The sequence below is a fragment of the Dermacentor andersoni genome, chromosome 3 (assembly GCF_023375885.2).
Source record: "Dermacentor andersoni chromosome 3, qqDerAnde1_hic_scaffold, whole genome shotgun sequence".
NCBI classification, from domain to species: domain Eukaryota; kingdom Metazoa; phylum Arthropoda; class Arachnida; order Ixodida; family Ixodidae; genus Dermacentor; species Dermacentor andersoni.
The window spans coordinates 26,021,586-26,045,905 of record NC_092816.1 but is presented as its reverse complement, the minus strand read 5'-3'; the positions used below and the strand labels follow the sequence as shown (position 1 = coordinate 26,045,905).

General features: G+C 47.5%; 2 protein-coding genes across 2 annotated transcripts in view; one reads left to right on the top strand and one right to left on the bottom strand.

Annotated features, from left to right (window-relative positions):
• LOC126518727 (cyclin N-terminal domain-containing protein 1-like) overlaps window positions 1-19,888 on the top strand; it is a 231,454-nt gene extending 211,566 nt beyond the window's left edge. Inside the window, exons 5-7 of the mRNA XM_050168499.3 lie at window positions 9,954-10,104; window positions 16,015-16,108; window positions 19,591-19,888. Coding sequence (XP_050024456.2) covers window positions 9,954-10,104; window positions 16,015-16,108; window positions 19,591-19,698 — 353 coding nt within the window. The 3' untranslated portion in view covers window positions 19,699-19,888. The remainder of the gene's footprint in view (window positions 1-9,953; window positions 10,105-16,014; window positions 16,109-19,590) is intronic.
• Window positions 1,413-2,838, bottom strand: LOC129382003 (ubiquitin-conjugating enzyme E2 Z-like). Its single transcript, XM_055065328.2, has one exon. The coding sequence runs from the start codon at window positions 2,680-2,682 to the stop codon at window positions 1,672-1,674; it is 1,011 nt and encodes a 336-aa protein (XP_054921303.2). The 5' UTR covers window positions 2,683-2,838; the 3' UTR covers window positions 1,413-1,671.
• Window positions 19,889-24,320: the final 4,432 nt, after the last annotated feature.

The following is a 24,320-nucleotide window of genomic DNA, read 5'->3' as shown; positions in this document are numbered from 1 at the left end:
AGGCAGGGAGGTTAGCCAGAGGTAGTTCCGGTTGGCTACCCTGCACGGGGGGAAGGGTCAAGGGAGATAAAAAGAGAAAGAAAGTGGAAGGGGGAGAATTTCATGCACAGTGTATAGCGCAGCCCGTCCCCGTTGCAAATGTTTAGTGCAATGTAGCGCCTGCCGGCGCGTATTCAGCTTCTGGATAATCCTACGTACAGGCCTACAGCGGCATTTTGTAGCCCCTCCCGTGACGCTTCCAGGCCCTTTATAAATTCCATTACTTTTGCTTTGATTGCACTGTCGCGAAACAGGTACAGAGGTGGTCAAGAGTTCCCAGGCCACAGCGTGTTCGAAAACGTTCTCTCTTAAGGAAGTGGCGGGACTCCTGGAGTAATTTTGGCACTCGGAAGCTGCGGGTGGCGACAAGCAGTGTCCCTCACCCTCTTCGCAAATACCTTGGGGCTCTCATAATCCGATACATGACACGCCACATGGGCACGAAGTCAACGTGTTCGCGCATGAAACGTATAAACACCCCTGTACCTAATGCGGATAAGTGAGATGTGCGAGCCATCAATGAAGTAACCAATTTGTCCTCGAACAATTGAGGCGACTCTACGTAGCACACGCAAAACGGGGACACAAAAATGAGAGACGGAGACCTTACTTTCAGCTGATGATAGTGCATTTTCTTTTCTGATACTGCACTAGATTGTTTCGGCACAAAAAGAAGCCTAGCTACTAGTTCAGCTTCAGTAATCTCTCTGGTTAGCTTGCTGTGGTGCTTCTCGACATTAATTGTACTATGAAAAAAAAAAAAAAAACGATTGACGGCCGCCAAGTCAGCGACGAAGGTCAAATCCGTCAGTTTTTCTTGTCAGTGGAGGGTTTCTTTACTTAAAATTGCAGTTTGGCTGTCAATCATTTTTGATAGCACAGATATTGTTGGCAAGAATCGCAGCCAGCTAATCAGAAAGATTATTGAAACTGAACTAATAGCTTTACATGGTTAAATTTGTGCGTCGAAACCATCAATCGGGCTATCGAAAAGCAACTAGAATTTTGAAGACGAGATGTGAATGGCGATCGATCAACATCTGCTGCGGATTCACTCACGGTTTCTCGCGAATAAACGTTCAGCTGTTAGTCAGCGCTGCATGCATCTCCCTCTTTTTTTCTTTGTGTGTGTGTCTCTTCCATCCTGTGTGTGCTATGTATATGAAGTTAAGACGTATCAACTCGCCCTAACCGCGACACCTAGCAGACAAATTGATGACACGGGATAATAGGAATACAAGACAAGGAGATCACTGAATCTTTCTCTTGTATGTGGCTTACGGTACTGACGTTCCTCGAATGACTTATGATGAAGAAAGCTTCAGACAACGCGTGCCGTGATCAAAGGTGTACTGGAAATGACAAATTACATATTCGCTGTCAAGCTTTTTATTTCAATCCATTGAACTGCAAAGACGACCTACTCTGTCTCACAGTTAACACCACTGTTGTTTCGCGCAGTCTGCAGCTCCAAAAAAAAAAAAAAAAGTCTCCCTTTACTTCCACGTCCAGTCTGAGACGGCTCCGCAGAAACGATAGAGAGAGAGACAGACAGAAAAAGAACACACACACACACACATCGCAGATTCAGCTTTCTGCGTGCTCCCGGTCCACGCCACAGAGACAACCACTCTATTCTCTCTCTTGTGGCGGAGTGTCCAGCCACTTTCGGACTCCCTCTTTCAGTTTCTGCAGCCGCTTGAGCAACGTCTCGTACTGGTACAGGCCCCTCCTGGCGCCGAACGGGTCGAACATGCGCGTACCTGTGAGATCCATGTTGGCCTTGACCACCTGCTCGTGCTTGTCGTAGTAGTCCGGGAACGCGTTCAGCATCACCTCCCTCAGACTCGGCGGGCACAGCGAGCACCCCTCGAGGCAGGCCTCGACGGCGTCGCACACGGCCACGCGGATCGTCTCGTGCTGCACGATGAGGTTGTAGCGCCTCGAGTCGCCCAGCCGCCTCTCGGTCTCGAAGCCCGGCTCGTTGTAGTACGGGTTCTCCGTCAGCAGGGACTGTATGGAGATGAGCACGCTGGCGATGCACTGCGCGGGGCTCCAGGCGGGCCCTTCCCAGGTGCCCAGTATGCTGAGGCACACCTTGCCGTTCTCGTACAGGTTCGGGTTGAAGCGCACGCGGCCGGCGTCGGTGGTCATGAGGCGGACGCGCGGAGGCTGGATCGGGTAGTCCGGCGGGCACTGTATCAGGAAGTGGAAGAAGCCGCCCTCGTACGGCGTGCCCGCGGGACCCAGCACCAGGGCGTGGATCTTGGTGATGTTGTGCTCCTCGGGCGCGATGTGCACCCCCGGCGGAGGCTCGGCGTAGATGTCCATGATGTCGCGCTTGGTGCGCATCCGGCACTGCGGCGACGACTCCTCATGCTCGAACGAAATCGGGTCCCAGAAGTTCAGGTTGAGCATGGAGAACTTGTTGTCCAGCGCGCCACCGGCCGTGGTGCCGGTCGCCGTGTCGGGCTTGGTGCCGGTCGCGCTGCCTAGCGTAACGCCAGACGCCGTGTTAGACGCTGTGGCGAGCGTGACGCCAAACGTGAAGCCAGACGCGGACGTGGCGCCGGTCGCCGCGACGCTGGCGACGGCTGCGCTGGCGTTTACGATAGCTTCCTGGGGCGGCTCTTGCGTCGTCATCTCGCTGATGTTAGATGCGCGCGACCTCTCCCTTTCTCTCTTCTCGCCGCGGCGCCCGGAAATCGCGCGACTTTCGCTGGTCGGCAGTTCGAAACACGAGCCGGGCCCTGCAGCCGAAGACGAGCCGCGCCTCCTCTTTTTCTTTCTCTCGCGACGCTGCTCACGTGACTGCGAACGAGACGCGGCGGCGCGTCGCCGATACTTACTATGACTTTTTTCATGTTTGCATAGTCGTTTTTGTTCATCTATTTATTTATTTTACCCGGTCGAATCAGAAAGCCTTCGCCTCTATATTTTGTAACCAAATTACAGCTCTACATGCGAACATACGATTCCTGTGTTGAACTTTTCATGGACCGGCCCGGGCTTGTCTGCCGTTAGCTCCGCTGCACGGCGCTGCAGTCTGTTGTTGAATACTGTTCCTGGGTGCTCTTAGCCACCCTAGTGCCTAGTGCTATTCTCGACACGCATGACGGCTGCACAGCCGCCATTATCCGCCATGTTGACTCTCTGATTGGTTGAGGAGAGCTCACGTGCCTTGAAATTTGTGCCGGGAAACGGAAGTTTTGCGAAATGTCATTTTGCGTTTTCATCAAGATGACGAAACGTGACGTGGAGCTGCAAATTCTATGGACTAATACATTTTCTTGGCCCTTGGCAGATATATTGTGATGTTAGCGCTTCAAAAAGAATGTGAGCGGTAGCGTGCAGAAGCCAGTGCAATGCACTTGCAGTTGCGCGAATATGTAGTGGCGATCCAAGATGTGCGCTATGCCAGCTTGCTGATTGGCTGAAGGAATATCTCGTGAGGAGGGTCACAGGAAGGGCTGTTTCGTAAACGTCATTTTGACGATGCGTGACGTTGCGCTTGGCCGCCATTGCTGAGATTTTCCGCCATAATTTTTGCTGCGACGAGCCGCGCGAATTATGCTAATGAGCAGCCATATGCAATGGCAGCCGAGAGGAATGCGTATCGCCACATTTTCCCCGTCGTTTGGCGCCACAAAAATATTTTGTTCATAACGCGTGCTCATAGTATTTGCATCGCTCTCGGGTGGTGTTGGGACTTGGGTTTGGGGCCATCATATCTTAAGAGAACGCGTTTATACTAAATAATATTGGTTCAACATAGCAAACTTTCGGCAATGTTGTCCACTTTTCACTGCTGCATTTGTATTGTAATCAAGATTAATGCCTTTTCGTACAGTCATAAGTTATGACAACGGCCTCTTTCTAATTTATAAAAAGAAATGTACGCAAGGCGGCGCCTTGAAGTTTCCTCCTGCGGTGCGAGTAACCAGCGAAATGAACAAGAGATGGCAGCGCCGGCGCTTGCATCGCGCTAGTGGATATCTCTGGCGCGCGCAACGCTATCGGTGATATTCGGACGTTTCTCAGCCAACCGAGTCGGGCTGAGTCACTTGCGTTTCGCGAGATAGCGATAACGTGGCCTTGAACGTTAAACAAGCGCGTTGGCGCCAACATGCGATGACTCATTCAATTTTCCAGGGACACGCATCCTAGCTATTGAAGCAGACGACGGCTTCTACGCAGCAGACGACGGAAGCGAGAAGCGTTTTCGACGCAATAATCATACGCTTTGAGATAGCTGCTTTATTTTTACTACGGAGGAAAGCTGTTTCGCTTTACCGATAACGCTACATTCAGTGCCTTCATTTCAGTTTCTTAGGCCAAACGTCAAGTTGGCGTCACGTTACGTAAGCAAAACGGGGCCACCAGCGCCATTTTGTTTGCGTCGCGGCTACGTCACGCATCGAAGAAAATGGCGGAATGTCCAGAATAGCGCCCCCTGTATATGCTGCCGCAGGGACCTGTGGGAGCGTATTGACACGTGAACTCGTTTACCTTTTACGGGGGAGCGCTTTTACCGTCTAAGAGATGTTATCGCTCAGCGCAGGACGCGCCTACATGTATCGGAAGTTTCTAGAATGTTATCGTTGCCTCTATCCCCTGTCTGTTGTCGCCGAACCTTGTGTAATCTGATTGCATGTATCGCGACGCGAATGGTGTAGAACTCTGTGGAAAGCACGCGGGTCCCAGCGATTACTCTGCAACGTTCGACGACTGATGTATAAAAGCCGTTCGACGATCGCCGACTGTGTTCGCCGCTGTCGCCGTTCTTTGAGCGTAGCCTGTTTTGCGGGCACAGGTTCGCCCAATAAAAGTTAGTTTCCTCTTTCACAGTATTGCTGCTGTGTTCTTTATACGTCACTACGATATGACGATATGACGTGACGATATGCAGGGATACTATTGTTGAAGATGGCGGCTGTGCTTCACACTTCCACGGCGTACGAGCGGGGAAGTGTGATTCGTTTTCTATGGAGCAGGGGACGAACGCCCGTCGCAATCCACAGGGAAATGCAGCCCACGTATGGGGAAAGGTGGTCCACGTTTTCGGTCGCTGAAGATTTTCCTGGCAGGACAGCGATTCACGTGCAACGATGAATCCAAGAGAGCACTCCGACGATGGTTCCACAGTCAGCCGGACACGTTCTACCACATGGGCTTCTGATATTTAGTGCTGAGATGGGACAAATGGATGAACCGGGGGGGGGGGGGGGGACTATGTTGGAAGATGGTGTAAGGTATGTAGAATAGTACGTATACTTGTAACTACATGTATGTAGCTTAATTTGGCTAATAAAAGATAGGGACCAATACTTTCCGATTCGCCCTCGTATCTCGTCGCAGATGTAAATAGTTTCATTCCTTTAGTTCTCTCTCCCTCCTGTCAACTCCATCCCTACTGCTGACCGTCATTCAAGGGTTGACAGATGTAGCGAGATGTTTTATAGTGCGGTCAGCAGTAATTCCTCTTACTTTCTTTGTTTTTAAAGTGAAGTGAACACTTACCACTTGGGCCGCTTTACCACAGCAATGATTAAGCTGATGGAAATGCTTTGAAACGGTCGCATTCTTACCTTTCGTGAATAAACGTCTCGACAAGAGAACACAAAATTTATACTATAATGCCGTTTGATTTTTCCTCTTTCTCTCTCGTTTAATATCTCAACACACACGGCGCTCACAGGAACTCAGTGGCGCTGTGTGTGTGCTACGTATATGGGTGATTGAAAGTTTAAATCACAGAGTACCTGTGATGTAAGTGGACAACCTGGAGTTATCAAAAAGGAAGGGCACATAATGGAAACATAAGAGGCCGCGGAGAGCTTCAAAATACGGCAAGAAAGAAATAAGGAGAGAGAAGTGTTTCATTGGGAATAGGAGAGGTTGGCGCTATCTTCTGCAGCCCTTGAGGGAGCACGGCTCAGCGCCAGAAAAACAAGGAGGGAAATTCTGGGCGATAACACACAGGAAAATGCGTTGCTGTTTGAGGCCCGCGCTAGCTGCCCGAGGACAAAAACATACCGGAGCAGTATTCGCAACATGGCGAGGAAGTGTGTGTGCTGAAAAAAAAAAAAGCAAACAAGAAAGGAAGCTCGCCACACGACGCGGCACGTCGTAATGAAATGCCAAGACATTTACCCACCGAGGCCCGTAGGAAAAGTCCGCCTTTCGGAAGTGCCAGGGTTGAAAGCAGATCGAAGCATTAACTGGTCAGCAGTCGAGATAAGCGAAATACGTGTAGAGCACAGGGTTGCCAGGTCCATAATGTGAAAAGTAGCCAAAAAATCTCGGTAAGTAGTCAGAAAAGTAGCCAACTTTGGCCACATACAGAAATGTAGCCAAAAAAGTAGCCACGTTATGGAAAAACGTTGCATTTTCGTTTATTATGCAACTCTGAAGACATTACCACAGCCAACACTTAAGCTGATTTTAGTAAATGTAGGAAAATGAAAAAAAATATTATGAAACGTGTATAAATGACTACAGCTAAGAGCGCTTTGATCAGCACCTAATATGACTAGAATATTATCACAAATCAGAATCACAGCTCCAGTTCAGGTGTAAATGTTTGAGTTAATCTTGGCACACATTTCTCGAAGAATGTCAGAGCTCGAGGCATACTCGAGCGATCGCTTTCGCGATTATTTACGTGTGATTTTGCGTCTTGGCATCGGACGCGTCGCAGGTCTTTTGTTACGCTCTCCAAAGTGAGATGCCCAGTCGCGCGAAATCTCGCAAAAGTGATCGTATTCCCGAATACAGCTGTATATTTTCAAGCTGGGAACACATAAATGGACCGACTACGCCGAGAGCGCGCCGGCCATACCGGCCGCTGACATGCTGGTAGCATGTTTACATTTATCCCGCGACCAGCTGTCCAATTGTTCGATTTTGCAAACTTCGGGCAGCTACGGGTTGTCTTGGGATCCCACCTCACCCTGACTTCCCATCAGGACCGGCACTAGCTGTCTGGCTGCCAGCGGGCTGCCAGCCCAATGTGCGGATGGCCTGTCGCGGAATGTCAATGCGAAGATGGAACACGCTGTGACGTCCCCAGTGGGAAATCCTTTGCATGAAATGAAAGCGCCCGAGTCAGATTGACGATGATGATGGACCAGCTTGAAAAGATTTGAAGTGTCGTCGTCGTGCGTTGGCCTAAATATTTGCTAATGTTGCTGCATAATATCAGCTACACAAATTTCTATCCAATTTTTACAATAATCAAGCTATTTCAAAAGCAGCCAAACAAATACCCAAGTAGCCAAGGCATTTTTTCTCCGCCGACAACCTCAAAAAGTAGCCAATTTGGCGCAAAGTAGCCAAATCTGGCAACCCTGGTACAGCATCGGGGGAAAAATAAAGCAAGTGATAGATTGATAGAACCGAAGTCGTTACAGGCGTACATTTTATTGCAGAAAGAAGCTTAAGGAGAAAGACGCATAATGCTAAACCGGTACATATGTAAAATCTGATTAGGTATAGCAGGCTAGGTGACTATATTTGTTGCCCCACCTGTTCAAAGAGAATTCGAACAAAACATCATCGTCTTATTCTAGCTTTCCCGCGGAGGTGTAGTAGAACCAAGATTTAGGCTACCTCTCTCCTTTGGCCTTTGTGATTATTATAATTTTTGAAAACATGCTAGCGATCTTGAGGCGTTATTTTATTGTCTCAAATTAATCCTCTTTACTGCAGTTTCGCTTTCGAGAATCGATTGCAGTATTATTAGTCCCTATGCTTTTTCATGCTTTAATCTTAGTTAAATACAGAAATAAAGAAGTCGTATAAAATATTGACAGTTAAACAATCCAGTCATTCTTTAGCCAATGCAGTATTTGCATCACACAATTTTGATTGCGTGGCCTCTGACGCTTTGAAAACAGCATAGGGTAGGAGGTCTTGGAGTCCATGTCAAATACAGTCGCTAAAGGCTCCGAGATTTCGGCCTCTAGAAAAATGGCCTCTATGGGGCCTCGATAGAGTCGACACGTTCCATTTAAGAAGGAAAGATACCATTTAGAAGAGAAAGATACCCTAATCTCATCCGTGCTATGCGTCTTGGAGGTTTCGTTTGAACTGTGGCCTTCGAGATTACATCGTCGGGACAGTGCTCTCTCGGAGTCTACGTCGGAGCTATGACGTTTGGCTTCCGCCTCAACAGATGACGCCACGAGCCAGTACTGCTTTCAGTGTTGCTCTGTTGCAGGCGTAGGGTTTCTCAATAAACGGATATCTGGCGCTGCTGCGCTATGGCCTGTATGGGAATGTGACTTCGGAATGGCATCGTTTTCGGAGAGCCGGGACGCCTTGAAGAAGCGCCTGGCAAGCACCGTTTGGTCTTACACAATGTTCCTGCTGAAAGAGGACGTAAGAAGCTGTTTTATCGTTATTATCACACAAAAACATTGTTTGTTTAATTAGGAGGACCGCTTACTATATGTACAGTTATATGAAACGTAAAAAGTATCGGCGGGCCGCTAAAGTTGAATGGCAGACGACGAGATTCCCGCTCACTTTGGAACATTTGGTCGTCTGTTCGTGCTTTTCTTCGCTTGATTCTACATTGTAGGTGAGCAAACTTCGTTGAAAGATGTAATGTAGATGAACGAAGCCTCGTACAATACCAGCCAACGCAAGCCTCGCACACCGATATACCGTCATTCCCATGATGGCACAGCGCTCTTTAAAAAACTCCCATAGACGGTGGCACCGCATTTCTCTCTAGGTAATATGGTGAGAAACTCTATGGTTGCAGGGTCAGTGGTTCCACGCGCCTCCGTATCTCGGAGGCCACGAGGATCTAAGGGAGTAGCGGAATTCGCAAGCAGATGGCACCGCATGGGCTGCAGGGTCTGTTCTCCTGTGTATGGCTCTCTAAGAAATTATATGAGCACTATACTCTGATAGAGTATAGTGCTCTATCTCGTCATTGCTTTTTCGTCATTTCATCGTAATCGTGCTGTCGTCATTCAATACTATAGTGATTATATATGCCGCCGTTGTCATGTCATAGTCGTCATATACTCGCCGTCATTGAATCTTCGTCACACCGCCATTGCGATGCCGTCGGGGTCTTTCTACCGCCGTCATTCCAGCTTCGTCATCCAATCCTAGTCATACCATCGTCGTCATTCACACGCAGTCAACCCATTGCCGTCATCTTGCTTTTCTCGCTGTCATCATTGTGTCATCGTCATCATTTCACAAATGTCATCCCAATTTTCGAAGCGTTTTCGTCATACGACGCTCGCGGTATTATATTGACGTCATTCTTTCTTCGCCATTTCTTCTTTGTCACAGCGTTGTTGTCATACAGCCGTCATCGTGCCATCGTAGTCATGGCCAGTCCTGGTTAGCGAAGTTCATAGCAAGAGCGCTGATCACGGAGAGATTGTGTGTCGCATAGAGCCGAAGCAATGGAATCTCAGGATGACCTCCACAAAATCTAAACAAATATGTCTTCAGAAATACGGTGTGTCCCTGAATTGCCTGAATGCTAATCGAGTTAACGTCGACAATGATTTTTCTGCCAGAATTTCATTTCCGCAGGTGATAAACTGTACAATTCATAGCCTCCTGGGTTCTGCTCGTAGCCAGTAGCGCGAGGCATCTCTGATGAGCTGCACGCCAAAAATAAATTTGAGAAAATAATACGGGGCGAAAAAGAAAGAAAAAGCGGAAGAAATAAGAGGGAGTAACACATTCCGGGAGTGAATATGAAATTTGAGAATGGGAGCAGGTCGCCTAATCCCAGTGTCGCCTCACGGGAATGTTTCCGAGAGGGCCAATGCATAAACTTTTCGTTGGGGCTAGCGCGATCACTTTAGAAAAGTTCACGACTGCGTAGATTGTGTCACAAAATTACGGGCATTAATATTTTTGTGCGTATTTGCTTGCAGGCCACAACGAGCCGAACTTCGAACCGAAGGACCTGTACTCGACGATGCTGCGCGTGCTGCAGGGCTTCTACCTGGTCCGGCAGGAGGTCCACGAGCGCGCTCTGGCGCACCTGGAGATGGACCGCGAGGCGACCGAAAAAGAACAGAACAGGCACGTTTGTGGAAGATATCAGTTAGGCAGAAATCCGCGTGGTCCAGGAAATTTCATGAAAGAGAGAAAGTTCAGTTGCTTTTCTTCATATACTCTTCCAGGTTAGTTTTCGGAACAGCAGCGCCTTCATCTAATTGACACATTATTCATGATGTGCTCTGACTACACAGAGAACTCATGATATGTACAGAGCTGTCCACTGTTAAAGGAAACGCGTAAAGGGAAAAGGATGTGCAAAGCATGTCCGGACCTTCCTATCGGACGAGTGTACAATCGTCTAGACTTGCAGCAAATTGCTCGTGGCTGGTAGCTCTTGACTGCTTTCGACGCACCCGTGCAATGCACGGAGATTGCTTCCGCAGCCACTTCCAGCTGGGGCGCCAGCAAAGTGAGAACCGCATATTCGAGTGTTCCCTTTAACAACGGACCGCACTGTACACGCTAATAAATAGTTTTAACTTTTTCGTAGACGTATTAACCTTCACGCAATACCAGATTACCGTAGACGTGAACTGCAGCATCAGCAACAACGCCGGCTGCGACATGTGGTGGTTCGTCCTACAAAAACACTTTAGACATGGCCTCCGAGATGGCGAGCTCAAGTTTTGATCGATCTCGGAAGCCAATACTCTAGTTCTTTCTCGTTTCGCATGGATGTTCTTGTTGAAACAATAAACATAAAGAAAAGGCTGCATGTTAATTAACGATTGCGTTGCTTCCGGCATTTTAATGCTGTAATCAAGCATAAGGTCGGTTCCTCATCTAATATCTCTGGGTCCTCTCTGGTTAAACGTTGCGCCACCAGCTGCCGCTACCAACCCGCCCGATCACATGTATGTCTGGTAAATCGTTAATTTATGGGCAACACGTTTACAGACAAGATAAAAGTCGATAGTATATGCGGATTACAATAACTGTACAATATTGTACAAATGTACAATAACTGAAACTAAATAAAATGCAATAAGGTGCTTTTTTTTAAGAGCACTGAGGTTTTAAAATTTGCCTGTTGCAGATAGCACGCACCCTCGAGCTAAATTACTCGATGGAGGTGCCATTACTTCTACGGAAAGACAAAATGCTTAATAAAGTAATTAGCATATGACTAATTACGTTTTAATTACTTACTTTACGGCACATATTTCAATTTACAAGTAGATGACGCGTATACTGGTAAAGGCTCATGGTACTAAAATAATTTCCGCTAAAAATACTTTCCGCATATTTGGCTCTTCGAACCTTTATGTCATATTACCGCGAACCTATACATATTGCGACGTTTGCATATGAATCATGCTATTGTTGTTTTGTAATATAACTTGTTGTCCACGTTACTGATAATGTTTCATTTAACATGCGTAATAAAAAAGAAAGAAAAACATGTTTTAACCATGTTTTAGCTTAGTATCTCTGTCTTCAGCTTCGCTAAAACGTCTGTTATAAAGTCTCTAACGCTTTCAAAGCTGCAGCATATCCCTTGTGTTTGGGACACTCCGTGACATTTGTGTGGAATATGGAACGTGAGGCATGCTAAAAGTGTTCATCGACTGCAGTTGGCTTCTCCGCACGCCTGACTCTGCGTTTCTATATAAGGAAAACATTGCAGATTTGTGATCGTTAGGCTATCGTTTTTCTCGCCTCATGCACACTGTAATGCCTCGACGGGGCGGCAGGAAGTGACATTACTACACTGTATACCTTTCACAAAATGAGAAAAAAGTTACGGTCTACGTCTTTTCAACCCTACCAGTACACCTACCTAGCTCATCATGCATAGAATACCAAATTAAGGTCACTACACCATGCAAGGTACTCGCCTAAATGGTGTTTCAAGACATTCAGGCCAAGAAATAGCTTGGATTGGAACCACGTCAGCCCGCCTATAGTGCCTCCGCTACTAAATCATGTATGTTTGAATCAGCCCAGCGAAATTTAGATGAAATAAGTAAAAAAAAACACCCTTTGGCACGAACAGAACTCGCTTGAGAACAAGAAAGCACGATTCGTCATTCAAGATAAGCACGTAACTGCGACAGCAGGCATAGCTAATTCACGTGTTCGATCTATTCGGCTAAAATAATTATTTTAAGTGACTACTTATGCTCCGCTTTAGGGGTCAGCCGTCGACGCGATCACCAAAGGCTCTAGAAATTAGCAGCGTGGGCGATACCTCTCGATGAAGGCGCGACCGGCCCCGCGAACGGAGAATCGTGAGCCGGAACCGTCATCTGTTGAACCGGAAGCGCCGAGCAGACGACGAGTCCCACGAGCCTTTACAAGTTTACGCCTCACCTATCGTAGTTAGTGAGTTCACAAGGATTGGACTGAGATATGCGGCGTTAAACGTGCGGTAAAATTGCAATGTTGTTCCGCTTACTTTTCGAAGAAAACGCCATTTTATGCACTAAAGCACTAAAGTATCTGGAACGCCAAAGCATTTGGTCGGACACATTGCACATTAATTTCTCGCAATTTTTGCAAAACTTTAAAGAATTGCTGCATCAAAAAAAAAAAAAAAGACAAGAAGAAAAAAGAACGAAGGTAGATACACGGGATGGTCATTTCCGGGTGGCGTCAAGATAATTTCACTATATATTCCTGGCTCACGTTCGCCACGTGTGGTAATGTAATTTCCATTGTGTCATTTAACCTAAAAAGAGCATTGATCCTAAACCTAAATCTAAAGAGAGATAGATTGATCATGTGTGAATGTTCCAGAAACAGCTATGCTTTTATCGCCTATAATGGTGCCTTCCCATGTGATGTAAGATAAGTACGTAAGGTGACGTGAGAAGGCAACAAAACGCTACTATCATAGACAAGACAGCGGTTGCGGACAAAGGGTAGTTCCATGTTTAAGAACAGCATGGTGTCACAATTAATCCGATGCTCGCCACTGCGGCATGCCTCAGAATCCGATTGTGGTTTTGGCACGTACAGCCCCATAATTTAGTGAAAGTTTAGCACTTCTGCCACGATGCAATGTGCCATATGACGCTCAACAATATCAAAGGTAAAGTTAATACGGCATACAACAACGCCTCAAGCAAACACGTCTGCCTGTGTGTTCTGTATACTGCGCAGACAAACAGCAGTGGCGCACGCGAGGTTACGTTTAACATCAACTCAGCACTCTCGTGTTAGACTAAACGTTGAAGAAACTAAGCTTTCGCCGTCAACATCACCGCCAATTATCGTCAATCAAAGCAAACAGCACAGACAGCTTCGCTTACATCGAATTTCCACAGTGCGTGGGATCCGCATAGCCTTTTTTTTTTCTGTCCCGACGAATATGTTATGCTTAATATTGCGCGACAGTCCTCGCACAAACACGCCGCATATATAAAGAACAAAAAAAAAAAAAGAACTGAGGGCGTCTCGCTTTTTCATTCGTTTTGTTTTCTCCCTTGTCGGGGGTACGTCTTTCATCATGCATGCATGTAACGTCTCGCTGTCGCCGCATGCCGCCTTTGTTTCGGCGCAAACAACATCGCCGTTCTGGTTCACGGGAGCGAGCGCTTCTGCGAGACGTCGCGGAAGGCAAGCTGTCGCTCCCTGCCTTCACGGTCAGCGTGCGCACGTGCACCAGCCGAGACCGCGATATTGTCCCGTGTTTCCGAGCATGCGCTTGCTTCCGCGTCTGTAGAACGCGAGAGCGCTTTGCTGTATGCGTTAGAAGCAGAGCCGAGATGAGAAACCGTCCCCTCTGCATCCAAGCGCACGCTGGCCCCCCAAAATGTACAGCGCTCTCATCTCGGTTTGCGCAGTCGGTCGGGAGAGGTGGAATTTCATAAAGGATGCCGGTGCGATTGAAGGTTTTGTTTACGACGACGAGTTGACAGCGGAATGCGTGGCGTAATAATAGCGAACGAAGGCATGAAACGTGTAGCTTACGCACGTACCGTCGGACACCCTTGGTCGATTGAGCTGGTTCTAAAGTAAAGCTATGTATATTTGGTACTTTCCCAGCTTTGCTTGGTCTGCTGTCTGGCCGAGTAAACTATGGCGATCCCATAGACAGTGAAATCGAAGATCCTGTCCTGGCATCAGTGCAACGTCACTGCAGCCACTTGTCTCACGCTCAAAGAGCTCTGTAGAGCGAACCGATAAGTGTCCCCAGCACCGTGCATCTATCTCATCAAGTCCACCAGGAAGCTGGCGCTTGACTTTGACAGTCAGCTTGCGATGGTTTCTGCCAAATTAAAAAAAAAATATATATATTGGGGGCCGCCTCCGTAGGTCAGTATTTGCTCTCGGTGACTAGGGCACTAGCTTGCGCCATCGGTATCGCTTTCACACACACACACACACACACACACACACACACACACACACACACACACACACACGCACACGCACACGCACGCGCACGCACACGCACACGCACACGCACGCACACGCGCACGCGCACGCGCGCGCGTGCGTGCGTGCGTGCGTGCGTGCGTGCGTGCGTGTGTGTGTGTATATATATATATATATATAGATGGTTTACCAGCGAAGTTCCTAAGTCGACTGGTGATGATGGGGCAGATGTATCTATAGAGCTGATTTCTTCCTGCCCTGGTGGTAACGATTTGATTAAATTTCTCCGTGGGAACAGTTAGAAGGACATCACACGGGTATTCCGGTTTCACAGTACATACAAGTAAAGAAGGGCCACGATGTTGTCAACGTGGGTTTTTTCAAGGCGCTTGACCCGATCCCGTTGAGTGAGAGGACGATTTTCTGCCAGTATTCTTGCCGATAACACCTGTTTGTCGTTTTAGAAAGTGGTGCTTTCGCGTAACATAGCACCGCCTTCAAACGAGAAGAGTGAAACTCTTGAGACAGCGCAGTGCATGGTGATTATGACATTTCTTCTTTTTGTCTTCTTTTTTCGGCGCCGAATTACTAGTGAATACTCCAATGCGGAGTCAAAGGAAAGTTATAGTAATATTAAAACAGCCTATACAATTTTATGATAAGAATAGTAATTTTGGCTTTCGTGTTCTCGCGTTTAATTACTATTTAGATGTTATTGTATTAGCAGCAATTTGTTGCGTTTAGTTTTGTGTAACCAACTTTACGTGCCTTCACCAGCCAAGTTAAGCCGTGTTAGGCCTACTAACCATGAAATCGACAATCGAATTTGGAATCATCGGTGCCTAATGAAAAAATCTTCCTATGGTGTTGGGCTGCAGAGCACAAGGTCGCGGGATTGAATCCCGGCCATGGCGGCCGCATTTCAATGGGGGCGAAATGCGAAAACACCCGTGTACTTAGATTTAGGTGCACGTTAAAGAACCCCAGGTGGTCGAAATTTCCGGAGTCCTCCACTACGGCGTTCCTCATAATCAGAAAGTGGTTTTGGCACGTAAGACCCCATACTTTAATGAACAAATCTTCATTGCACGCGTTTGTTGACAGTAAGGGAAAGCCGCAGCCACTTATCTTAGCTTACGAACTTCACGCGTTACGACGAATCGGGCCCAGTTTGGTGCTAGATCAGAGCCGTCGCTTCGATGGGTTCCGCCATGTTTGTTGACGCAAAGCTTTTGTGGCACCTTGTGGGACTCCCGCTGAATCATTGAAATAGCGTGCCCGACGAAAAACACAAACGCAGTCTGGGTCTCATGCATGCGCAGTGGCTTTGACGCTATATTTATGAGGCCCCAGAACGTTTGGCGCCCCTATTCTAAAACTCTCTAATATAATCTATAACTATTCCCACTTTAAACTACTTTTGTAGGTACTTGTGTGAAGGAAATGACGCATTCATACGCGTTCTCACTTTCGAACACGGCCTACTGCTTTCGAATATAACTCCATGCTACACTCATGGACGAGTCTGTGTACGAGTGAACACGTTACTGTGGTACTGCAGGGAAACTTTGAGCGGCGTCTCTCTCTTTCTTTATTTGTGCCCGACAGGATGATCCGTGCCTTCAAGGCGGACCAGCTTTTGATAGCGTCGTCCGTGATCGCCTCCGCCGTCAAGATCAAGTTTCCACAGAGGTACACCGAGGTGAGGAAAGGCGCTCGAAACGCGTCTGCGACCTCCACGGTGTTGTTGTTGTTGTAGCAGCATAGTAGTAGTAGTAGTAGTAGTAGTAGTAGTAGTAGTAGTAGTAGTAGTAGTAGTAGTAGTAGTAGTAGTAGTAGTAAAAGGAAACAAACAAGTTTAGTGTGCGGGTATGTTCGTTAGTGTCAAAAGGAAAAACAAACTTAAATTCCGACATACGTTCATTCTTTTATTTCACTGATTAAATTTTTTTTAAGTATAGATGGGTGCCGTACACAGCTAGGTTAAAAGCAGTTCTCCATAAATTGAATAATGCGTCCGCAAGGTTACGCTGCTAGAGGTGGTAAACGACTCGGCGCATCGTAATGAAATGCCAAGATATTCATCCAGCGAGATTCATAGAGAGTGCCCATCTTCCAGAAGCGTTGGGATTCAAAGAAGATGGAAGGACTAACTAGTCACAGTCGAGGTAAGTAAGAGACCTTTAGGGTATTGGTGAAAAGAAAGCAGGGAAGAGATTGATAGAACCGGAGTCATTGCAAGCGTAGATAATGTTACCAAATAGAGGTAGAGGCTTTAAATACAAAAGTCAAGATCGAGATCAGATAGGCGCACCAGATAAATGACTATATATGTAATAAAATATGATTAAATCAAGCAGGCTAGGTGTCTATTTGTCATCGCCCCCTTCTAAAAGGGGAATGCCAAAAATCATGATCATGATCATCGTAACTGTGGTGAATGTTTGTTTTATTCTTTTTTCCGGCGCGCAGCTTCTAATTGTTCTCATATGGCTAGTACATCTCGTGAGTATGTAAGCGATGTCTTGAGGCAACAACAACGTATGCTCCTTTCACTATCATGCAGGAAAGAAGAAAAAAAGCAAGGAGAAAGCGTTACGTGACAATCTTAGAGCATAGTCCCCCCAAAAAGAAAGCAAAACGGAAGAATCATGGAAAAAGTACCCCAACTCTTGATGGCTAATGGTTGTTTCTCCGGACTTGTGCGCTGAGCTCGCGGTCTATTCGTCTGCTGCCATGCTCGGAAGTTGTGGCCAATCCTGCGGACGATCTTGAGCGACTGTTGTCGTTGCAACCACGGCGTTTCCAGATGCCTAAGAAAAGAACGAAAGGTCTCGAAATTCTGCAACCAATAAGCGATCGGTATGGGCTGGATATATAGCGACAATTTCGCTGTTGCTATCAGTACTCGAAGGTAAACCTAAAAAATTCAGCCGCGTACGGCGCTCGCTGTTCGCAGGATTCAACGCGTATTGCGAGCATTTGGCGAGTGAAGAGAGGACGGCGGCAAATAAGGTTGCCTCGCGAAAGCAACCCCCTCTGACCAACAGGTGAATATTTAGTTGTCTAATTGACGGAATGGCTCTTTAAGGCCGCATAACGGGATCGTTATATGAAAGACTCCGTAGCAGTGGGCCTCGGATTAGTTACAGCGTCCTGCGGTTCCATGACGCACACCGGAAGGCTCCTGTAGCGGCGCGACAATCACCGGCAGCGTAGGGAGCGTCGAAATCCAACTCGTAGCAGGGGGAAAGGGAGGGGCACCCCTGGGCACCCCTGGGCACCCCTGTGCACCCCTGCCTCAGAGGCGCTCCTGCCTCAGTCCCTTGTTGATATCAACTTTCTCCTCGCTGCTCATCCCTTCCCATTCAATGCATACGGTATTTTCTACGTAAATCTCTCTCAAAAGCTGCAGACAATCGTCATCTAAGCCTTCCCCTTCCAGAATATCCCAAAAATGTTGCTGTCTATGTTGCCATAGGCTCCTGTAATGTCTAAAAAGGCCACGTATAACGGTCTGCTTTCTACTTTTGATATTTCAATGAGTAACAACAAATAAGTTATCATCCAAACGTCTACATATTCTGAAGCCATTCTGAAGTTATCCCAAAATGCCATTATTCTCTGCCCATGCTTGCAGCTTTAATTTGGTTGCCTACATTGCTAGCTTGTATATTACCGATGCAATGGTCAATGGTCAGTACGAGTGAATTCTATCTTTCTCCCCCTTACCTTTATAAATTAAATTCATTCTACTTTGTCTCCAACTGTACGATATTCGTCTATCTTTTAAAGTTTTTTCCACTGCTTCCACCAGAGCATCCTTACTTATTGGTCCTAGTTCATTAATGAGCCTAACGGGAACCTCGTCTAGCGCTGTGGTTGTGCGCTTAAAAATTTTCTCTTCGGCTTTCTTCTAGTTGAAATTTCTCAGCACCTGCTCCTTTTCCACCTGGGTCTCTCATGCTTTTTTTATCTTCCAATATAACCTCGTCATTGCCTTGGAAAGATTCGGCTGTTATTTTTCGGATGTAATTTACTGCCGCTTCCCCTTCCAGTTTGTTTCCATCTTCGTCTAGGATATGTTGTGTATTGTTGTTGACTTCCTGCCTAATGATTTTATGTGGTTCCAAAAAATTTTAGGTGCGGCCTTCTTTTTCTCACGTATTTCTGACAACCAACGTTCACTTTCACCTTTTATCTTTGCTTGCAGCAGCATTTGAATCATAGACTTTTTCTCCCGGTATATTTTCCATTTACTGGCTACTTCATCCTGCGGCAACTGCGCCATCATTGCCTGCCTGTGCTCTCGAGATGCTTTCTGTCGTTCGGCGATCGCTTCTCGTATCTCCCTGTTCCAACAGCTTTTCGGTTTCTTTCTTCTTTTCCAACGAACATGTTGTTTCTCTTTCCGTATTTCTGTCGTTATTACACTTAGAAGCTCACCATATTCCCACTCTTTACTTGGCCATTTGTCAAGTTCTTCCTCGACTCTAGGGTCTACATTTGTTATAAATATTTGTTCAGCGTTCAAATTTGGACTGGCCATTTTGTACTCCTTGCTCTCTTTCCCAACTACATATCCCATTTTCAAAATGATGCGTTTATGGTCACTCCCTATGCTGCTATACCCTTCCTCATCAATGACCATTTCTCTCAACTTATCATGAATTCCTTCTGCCATCAGACAGTAATCAATGGTTGATTGCCGGTTTCCCACTTCCCACGTGATCTTCCCTTCACACTTAGACACTGTATTCACGATAACGAGGTTATGTTGCTCACAAAGGTCCAGCATTGACTTCCCGTTGTTGTCGGTATAGCCATCTACGCCGTAGATGCTCGTACGCCGTTGACGCGTGAAACGCAACCGCCATCTTCAACAACTGACAACAGTGCCGTGCCGGGCCGGTCCAAGAAAGGTCCACCGCTGGGAATGGCTATGTTGGCTTCGCGTTTAAGGTCGTAATTTGCTAAAATAAAAAAGGGGCAAAGACTTTCTGATTCGCCCTCATATCATTGTATATGTTCCTGCACTTATTGCCATCTGCATTTATAGTGCACCACTGTTTTCTGTACTTCTCTGCGGGAAGTACGCTAACTGTTTTGTGAACTGAAAGAATTCCCCATGGACCAACCACGAATAATATTGAACTCATCAGTTCTTGTTTATTCTTTCCACAGTTCCTTGGCTACCTTCAAGACGTCACCCGACTGTCGGGAAAAGAGGTGCACGACTTCAGCACCGTCGTCATGGCCGTGCTCTTCAACGAAGACCCGCTGGCCGACTGAACAGGACGCAGTGTCGCCCGACCATCCGCGGCCTGGCTTATCTCTTTCTAGTCACCTCTCCTTTATCATTTTTTTTCAAAGCTCGCCTGCGAATCGTAACTTATTCGACAGGTGTCTTCTCCAAGCGACGGGACAGCGCGAGCGTGAGAAGTCGATAATGAAAATAATAAATTATTGAGTTATTGTTGGCCATGACTTCTCCTCCTCCTATCACTACTTGTTGCGGAGTTCGTTATTTCACGGGACAGGAAGGAGCGTTCTTTCACCGGTTTCTAGCTTTTTTCCGCCGTAAGATGTCTCTCCTCGTTTGGGCGCTTTGAAACCGTTTGCGTATGTATTCTCACAAATCATCGTGGCTTCTGCATTGTTCGTTCATGAATCATTGGCATTGGTGTGGAACTTGTGCTCTTTCTTTATGAATAACGTTAGAACGATTTATCACTTGAGTGTTTTAGCATAGCGTTAGTGTTCAACCGTTAATCGCTACCGCGCTTTCTCCCGATTGCGCACATACTTTATCGCGCATGCGCATTTGACGGTACCAGGTGGTATTGTCAATGGTGCAATGGTGACGCTCTGTTAAGATACCTTAGGAGCGCACTACGTACCGTGCGCAAATTTCAGCAGCTGCGGATTACAGTGTATCCACATGGCTAGTACAGAAATCCGGCATGTGCACCTTATAGAGAGGTCAAAGAGAACTGCTAAATCAGTTTAGACTGACGATGCCTTCCCTCGAAACTCTTATTTCGTTGAGTTTGCGGATGGTAGGTTGATTATCCGAAGAGAAAGTGAAGGTCAAGTTTTATTAAAGAAAAAAAAAAACAAAAAAATAACTAGCGCGCGCAGGCGGCCGCGTTTCGAATGCTACAAAGGGACTCGTATCCGTCACGAGGCCTACTGAGTCACTATAACTCGGACATCCCGGCAAATTGCCCAGACTGCCAAGAACTTTATTGCTCACTCTCGCACATGCTATGGCAATCTACCGCGTTACCAAAGGGCCCTCTCTCTAGTGAGCCCGAATGGGAAGGAGCCCTCAAAAGCCCGGACCTCAAACTCCAGCTCAAGGCCGTCCAGAGGGCCCAAGAACTGGCGGAGCGTCACCACGTTCCCGTCCTGACTTGCGCGTCGCCTACGGTTTCGGCCCGAGGAGCTCCCCGTATGGGATCTCTAACGGCTTAAAACTCCTCAGGACCTCACTGAAGTTCTTGACTGACTGACTGCCGGTACTCCGGTCAGTCTGACGTCGCACATTTCGAACGACTCTTGCGCATTTGGGCCGTTGCGCGCGCAGTAAATGTCTTTTAAAACTTGCTAAATTCAATCTTCTGCTCTTTCGGAATACTCTTTTTCTGCAATACAGCACTGTAATACAATGCAATACACAATGCGTACACAATGTGTACACTGCGTACAATGCGTAAACAATGCACTACAACACCGTAATGTTAAATATCAAAGAGATGCGAACATCTGCACCTTCCCTTTGCTTGATTGCAAGTAGTAATTACTGACGCTGCGTTCTGTGAGCACGATTTAACGCGTTTTATTTCGGGCTCCCTCGTCCGTGGTTTATCTCATTAGTGTTTTTCCTGTCCGTTTTTAAGTGCTCTTTAATGAACACAAGGTCACGAAGTAATAAAATGAACACGTAGCATTGATTGGGCTCACCATGCATGTCGGCACCACAGTATGGGTGCGGAACCAATGTCTCTGTAATTACCCACTTGTACTGCGCTTTACACTTTCGTTTTTCATTGGTGAAAGTGGCCTCTTTACAACCGAGGATGGGCGGTTGGACCCCCTAATTGCGTTCCTTTTTTTTTATTATACATCCGATGGCGAGGGTCGATGCCATTGGACTTCCGATGCCCGCTGGGTCGGCATATCGGCAGCCGGTTTGCTACAGCGGCGATCACGATGGGGCCGTTATCGCAGTCGTGTAATTACAAAGTGTTTTATCTCGCAGAGTAGTTTTTATTGCATAAGGCGCACAGAAATGGATTCTCTCAACGGCTATTGAGCAGATTTGAGCGCTTTCTCAAATCAAAGGTGCACGCAAGAAATGCCCAGCAATCAAAAGGGCAGAAGCCCGTTTCGAACAAAGTTGGCCGCACCACCAGCGTTACCGCTCACTTTTAGTAGGATATTGTAGAGAGGATGTTTTACAGTGGGCAACAGTGTATAAAAGCATAGATTCATATATGCGGCTTTTCTCGGCAGTTGCTGCACAGATCTGGAGGAATTCTGTCGCCGTTGAATGAATACACACGCACGAATAAGAGAATTTATAAAAGCTGAAACTTCGAAGGTAAAAGTGGAATTCGAAAGAAAGTCCTGGTTAGCGTAATGGTGCGGCAGAAAAGACAACGATATGAGCACGCGGTAAGCTGTACAAGTCAAGTATACTACTACAAAAGTTGGCCCGTGCCACGGGCGAAAAACTGGTGTAGCCCACATGAAAGTGCTCGGGGACCCGCATAACTGTGGCTTGGCAACATTAGCTTGCAGATTACCTGATTCACTCGCGCAGGTAAACATCATTACAAAGGTTAAAACGACAGCGAAGGCGACAATGTATTTTGGCGACTGTGCCAAAACAACTCCATAACAAGACTCTAAGTGTATTTTAAAGGGGCTATACTTTTGTGACAGTTATACCACGGCTGCTGGATAAAAAAGAAAGAAAAAGAAAATGCAGCCTGTCTCGTGCATCGAAGACGCTGTCATGCGCCGCGGCGCTATCAGTCGGGGTCTGTTGTCTGGGATCGGCATAGAAAATGCGTGAGGAACGCGCTTGGAACGCCGTCGCTCGTTGAAGCAGACGCGCCCCGTCCCCGACGGCTAGCGCCGTTCGGCACCAGCCAAGTGGCCGAGAATGCAACTACGGCTGTGACGTTCGCTCTCGTTGCAGCTCGCCTGGCGCGGCAGACAGCACCTTTTAAATGCGTATAGCATTTCTGTGGTTACCGAACGAGAAAACTGTCCGTCCGTCCGACCTTCGCGTAAGACGATCGCTTTCAAGACAGAGCCAGCCAGCTGTGGGAGAAGAGGACGACGATCGCGCGAGCAGTGGCACGAGCGGGTCTGTGTGACCGCGTGACGTGTACAGTGGGGCATGCGCCAGAACTGGGCCTCTTCGGTTTTCGGGTTCCTGGAAGCCCGCTGGCAGCCGTACGGCAGCGAACTAGTTCCGGCCCTGATTAGAAGTCACGTGGGCTGTGATCCTAAGACAACCTGAAGTTGCCCGAAGTTTGCAAAACCGAACGCCGGGACAGCTGCATGGTCAAATGTACACGCGCAACAAGCATGACAGCGCCCGGCGAGGCCGGCGCGCACTCGGCGTAGTCGCCCAATTTTATGCGTTGCCAGCTTGAAAATACGTTGTTGCATTGAGGGATAAGATCACTTTCGCGAGATTTTCCGCGACTCGACACAGGACGCGCACTGGGCCAACCGCACCTTACACAGCTCAACAGATGGCCTCCGACGCGTCCGATGCCAAGACACGAAATCGCGCGTAAGTGATTGTACCCCCGAAAGCGATCGCTCGAGGATCCCTGGTCGCAGCGATCACGTCGCCCACCGGCGACATTGATGAGTTGGCGTTGCGTCATCACTTGGCTAGAGATGAAAAAGCAGGATATCGGGCACGTTTTATACGCATAAAATTTCGTGCCGACCTGCTTGGGCGTCGATTTCAGAAAGTTTGTTTCGGCTGACGTTGCTTCTCATTTTGACCCTAAGGAGCTGGGGATGCCGCTGGCGCATGAAGATGCACGCCGCTTGTGACCAGCGAAAAGTTTCACACGAAAAACAATATTGGTCACGACCATGAGAGCAATAAGCTAACGTACGTGTGCCTGTTACTCAACCATTGCATTCTTAACATCAACAGCCTGCAGTTCGAACACATATCGTTTTAGAGCTGCCACCCAAGCATACGACGGAGAGACGGAGCGAACACGGGCTAGCTGCAAAGCCTTCGCTAACTGCAGAAAAAGGAGATATCGCCGCGAGATATGTGGAAAGGAGTACCACCAGGGAAAGATGAACTGAAAATGTACCGCAGTGGGTGTAAATGAGCTTGTACAACTTAAGCGGAACACGATTCAGATGCACGCATGAAAGTGTGGCGCGCTGATCACCGCCGGGAAGAAGCCTTCACGGGACACACAAACATACGCACACAACAGCTTCAAATGGTTCACCGCCGCTCGTATCGCACCGCCTCCCAATGCCGAATGGTGCGTTAGAACCTAAGAAGATAACGCGAGAAGTAAGTAAATTCGAAGATGACCGTAGACAGTTGGCTTAGTGAGGTAAATTTAAGTCCTCAAGCGCCCGCGTTGCAATCCGCCAAGTCCCCACAAAGAGTTTGAATTAGTAAAGGCAAGGCGCAGAAGACCAGGACTCAAGAAAAAGAACACAAACGACAGGACCGGCGTCACTTACGCATGCGTGAGTGGCGCCGGTCCTGTCGTTTGTGTACTTCTTGAGTCCTGGTCTTCTGCGTCTTGCCTTTACTAATTCAAGCATGAACCAACTAGCCCAAGCAAAAGTTTTACTTCCCACAAAGAAGGCGGCGAGCGCCCATTGTGTGTGTGTGAGTGTTTTTC